The sequence below is a fragment of the Echiichthys vipera genome, assembly GCF_963691815.1.
Source record: "Echiichthys vipera genome assembly, chromosome: 3".
NCBI classification, from domain to species: Eukaryota; Metazoa; Chordata; class Actinopteri; order Perciformes; family Trachinidae; genus Echiichthys; species Echiichthys vipera.
In genome coordinates, this window is record NC_139828.1 from 28,384,578 (window position 1) to 28,389,339 (window position 4,762).

Sequence of the window (4,762 nt, forward strand, 5' to 3'; positions counted from 1 at the left end):
CAATTCGTATCATTACTTCTTTATTCATTCCGTTCTTCTCCATCTAATAAACTTTATAAGTTTATTTGCTAATGTAAGTGTATTTGTACAAAAGACAAACAGACAAACAATCAGACATGAGCAGTCCTTGTGTTCTGTCTCGGCCCGGACAGAAAGTCTTTATGACTGGGCTCAGGCTATTTGGGCCTATATTAAATACCTCCTTTACTTCTGTAAAATGTCTTTAAATGTGTCTTTTTGGGGGGGAGAACAAGTCCTGCAATGTGGTTCCGATGCAGTTACTCACATCACGAGTTCGACCGTCTTTTTGGTCAGCGTCTTTTCTCGTCTTATTTCGAGTTCTATCGCGGGTGCGGTGTGCCGGCCATGGGGTTAGACAGGGGGTTTAGCGCCGGTTGCCCCCCCGGCCCAAGGCCGTGAATGAGCACCCTCGGGACAAGAGGTCTCTGGAGGCTGGGATGCGGCGCGGTAGGAGTCCGGTACATACTGCTGTACATGGCTGCGGCCGCCGCGGCTGCCGTCGTGCTGTCCACGGTGCCCAGCAGGCTCGGGTGGTAGAAATAGGGCGACGGGAACATTCTCTGTAAGGCCGAGTAGTTTCCTGCTTCAGCCAGGAGCTCTAATCCCACCGCCGTTTGCCTCTTCCACTTCGTCCTGGAAATCAGATCAAAATACAACAGATGAATTATTGAATCAGTTCGCGCTCTCGCTAATTCCCCAAACGCACCCTTAATTGGTATGCAGAGGCCTAATTATTGCAGGCACCACATTATGGTTAAGGTTTAATTAGGCAAAAAAGGGAAATATCAAGAAGTCTGATATGCTTTGGTCCAAACGTATCAAAGCCTACTTCTCTCCCACACCTGCACAAGGGCAGTACATATAATAATAAATATTCACATTTATTTTGAAGAGGCACTGTGTAGAAGTTATAGGATTTTAAAAGAAGCGCTGTTGGTGAAATGTGTATTTTTTTTTTAGAAACTCAAACACATTTTCAGCAGGTTGCAAAATGGCCATCAACTACACATATTGTAATTTCTATTTTAAGACACTTACTGATTTCATTAAATATATGCATGCATAGTTTAAGTAAAATATAAACAATAGGCCCAGTGATACTGTACACCAAAATACACACATGCGAGCACATATACATTTATAAATTGGCATTTTCAGAACATTTATGACGTCAATTTCTCCTGCAAAATGGAACACATCCTGACACTAGACTGGACTTCATTTTGAGTTTATGTGATGCCAGCCTTAAATATGTACCAATGTATTTACTTATGAATCCAAAAAAAACACTATTACTCAAGTTTCCCTGAGAATGATTCAAAACTGTTGCTTGACTGTGCTGCCTCTTTATGAGTTCACATGGACTAGAAATGTTAAGTGAAAGCACTGTCACAATAAAGGCCTGTCAGACATGTGGAATATGGGGGGGGGGGGGGGGGGTATATTCAGCAACTTATTTAAAAATTAAATGTATCATGAAGGTGATCAGGAGACGGAAAATGTCCTCAAATGTTTGTTTCAGTAGGGATTTTTTAACCATGTGTAATAATCAGTTTGAAATAAATCTGTCAGTGTGGTTCCAGTTGGTTTTAATACTGCTCCTGGTAATTCCTCTAATAAAGATTTGACCCTGTGTGTGTGTGTGTGTGTGTGTGTGTGTGTGTGTGTGTGTGTGTGTGTGTTGTGTCTGCACCCCATGTTGCTGTGGTTACCTACCGTCTGTTTTGGTACCAGGTCTTGACTTGTGTGTCTGTCAGGTTGAGAGCCGCGGCCAGGTCCATGCGGTCCTGCACGCTGAGGTATTTTTGTCGCTCAAAGCTCCTCTCCAGCTGGTTGAGCTGGTGGTCGGTAAAGGCTGTCCGTGCTTTGCGAGGCTTTTTCGTGCGCATCGGTGGACTGTCTCTGCTACTGGAGATTTCCCGGTCACCTTCTTCTTTAGTCCCTAAACACAGAGCAAGGCGGAGCAATTAGACTAACAACAAACAATTAGGCCTACGTGAATATGTCTGCACTTACTGCTGAAACAATGTTATCGACTCATCCTTCCGTACTGAGCCCATTAAAAACACCAAAAATAACCACACGCAGGCAGGTGTGTGTGTGCGCGCTCAGCCTCCAGTCAAACTTTCACCAACTTGGATAGATCCTTGCTGGAAGTGATGCACTCACACACACAAACGCGCGTGTGGCAGAAAAGCAAAAGCAATAAAAGAAATCTGTGTGTATTTGTCACTTGAAGTTGCTTTTTTTGCTTCTTTTCCTTCAGAAAACGAGAAATCAATATGTCAATCCATCTCTATTTGTAGCTGGTTTCCAGTGCTCCATGATCCCCCCTCTAGGAAGAACAATAATCTCTCTAATTGACCCACTAGGGAGGCCTCGCGCACGGGGAGAATCACCAGGCTTACATCTGTTTTCTCATCTATTAGACTAATAAAGGCGGCTGAAACTCAGACAAAGAATCACACAATAAAACATGATTTGTTTAAAAAATATATCATTATAATAATAATTATTACTTTGAGCCTGTCATTAACATCGTTTTTCAATCACTGGTCTACACTTTTAGCTACACTTTTTTGTAGCCCATAATAATAATAATAATTATTATTATTATCATTAAAAAACAATCCCCCTCAACATAAATGTATATACTTTCGGTTTTTATGGTTAATAGTTTATCATACTTAGGTTTATTTTTGCGCCTATGTTTATGTAAGCACCGTCAAACCAAGTCAAATTCCTTGTAATGCAAATAACTTTGCAATAAACCTGGTTCTGATTCTAATTCTGCACTTCTTTTAACAGGCTGTCATTTTCAGTGAACGAAACCAAAGCCTAAATGCTCTTCGCGGGCTCTTACCGTTGCATTTCATTTCACTCTGAATGTCGTCTCTCCTGTCCAACTTGCCTCTGTTTTCATCTTGTTCCAGCTTGGGCCTGAAGCCGTCCGGAGCCGTGGCACTTTCTGGTTTGGGTGTGTGATGCGGTGAGGACACGCTGGTGCTGTAAGGTGCACACGCCGCCAGCGGTTTACTGTCGCCTAAAATGTCTTTGATTAGAAACGAGGAGGTGGCAGTCCTCGGGGCGCAGCCGGCCCCCACAGCGAGCGGCTGCTGCTGGGGCGACAGCGGCAAACTCTGCGGCTGGTTGTGGTGATGGTGGTGATGCTGAAGGCTGTCCTGGACCAGATGCGGATCGGCGGCGTGCTCCATGGTGACCGAGATGGGGGATGAAGGGGCTGTTCCCACAGTGTCTATCTCCGAGCATGGTGACGGGGTCGCCTGGCTCCTGAAATCCGCTGTCCTGCTGTCGCCGAGCCGAAAATCTCCGTTCATTAGCACGGGGTTAGAGTTAGAAGCGCTGGATAAAATAGTGTCTATCCCAAAACTCGACCCGCTGGATCCTTCCATATTAACAAAGGTGGGATGAAGTCTTCATAACAACAGCGAGGCGCTTCTCCTCCAGAAGAAAGTCGAGCGAAATCAACTCAGAGTTTTCAAAAAACAAAATCAAAAAAATAAAGAATGAAAAAAAAAAAGAGTTGACAAATAAACCCAAGAGAGGAACAACATCCACGTTTTACAAGCGGCTCCAAGATGTTACATTCAGTGCAAATGCGGGGAAGCAAAGTGTGGGTCTGCGTAGTCCACGTCGCTTTTTGTGTTTGGATATTGAACTTTGTGTTAAAAGTTGAGGCGTATAGAGAGATATACATAGGGCTGACTCCTCGACATCAGGCTCCCCCTTTTTGCTGCTAATCGCTCCAGTGTTGCTCTACAATGACTTCCTATACTGACGTCACGGCCCACGGCGAGGGGGAATTAATATTTTCTCCTTTATAATAAACACTCGACGCCTTTTTCTCTCTCTTCCCCTCCACCTTCCTGCGCTGCCATTGGCTTACATCGTGACCGGCTGCGGCACCTCACCAATCAGGGAGTTGTTTCTTTATCTCGACAGTTGAAGCCAACCACTGAGTTGAGTTTAATTCGAGAATAGCTCTTTAAAAAAGGAGGAAAAGAAAGCATGCGTGCGCTTTAAGGCCACGCTGTAAACATTTTCTGTGAAATATAGCTGCGGCAGAGAGACTGAGGAGATGGGAAATAAATTTTTAAAAAAAATAAAGAAGAAGAAATGAAATTATGAGCTCTAAATAATCCGTTAAAGTCTAAAATCCACTGTGGTTGTGCGGCAGTTCCAGCACTCCGGTAGGAAGCGTTATCTTGATTTTCAGATATCATTTCATCTTGTTTCTGTCTGTTCAAGGTGAGTGACAGTTTAAAAGGCGCCACCGGTGCAACGTTTGTCCATTTTCAGACCTGGTTTTAAGTTGAAAAATCATTAGAAAAAGAATGTTTTAGGAGATGTGAACATGAGGCCACGATCGCGTCCTGATGCGCGGGTACTCATCTTTCTTTCTGGATATATTTTCAGAGCCGCAAGGTCGACATATTTGGGGATGGGGAGGAGTGGCGGTGACTGTCATGACAGCGCATCTTGTTAATAACCATGTCATCCTAATTAGTAAAGTAATTATGAGGTGCTAATGAGCGTTCAAAGGTAGTAGGAATGCAGTACTTTCTCTCCCCCCACCCCCCACCCGGCGTGGATTTGAAGGATATGGAGGAAAATGTTCGGTGCATTCAGCTGACAAAGTGTCTGCAGAGAGGCTGCACGTGTGTGTGTGTGTGTGTGTGTGTGTGTGTGTGTGTGTGTGTGTGTGTGTGTGTGTGTGTGT

General features: G+C 44.2%; 1 protein-coding gene across 1 annotated transcript; it reads right to left on the reverse strand.

Moving 5' to 3' along the window:
- Positions 1-341: 341 nt before the first annotated feature.
- On the reverse strand, positions 342-3,434 carry barhl2 (BarH-like homeobox 2; the record flags this gene model as incomplete). Its single annotated transcript, XM_083911357.1, has 3 exons — positions 342-654; positions 1,738-1,963; positions 2,885-3,434. The coding sequence occupies 3 exons, from the start codon at positions 3,432-3,434 to the stop codon at positions 342-344; spliced, it is 1,089 nt and encodes a 362-aa protein (XP_083767483.1).
- Positions 3,435-4,762: the final 1,328 nt, after the last annotated feature.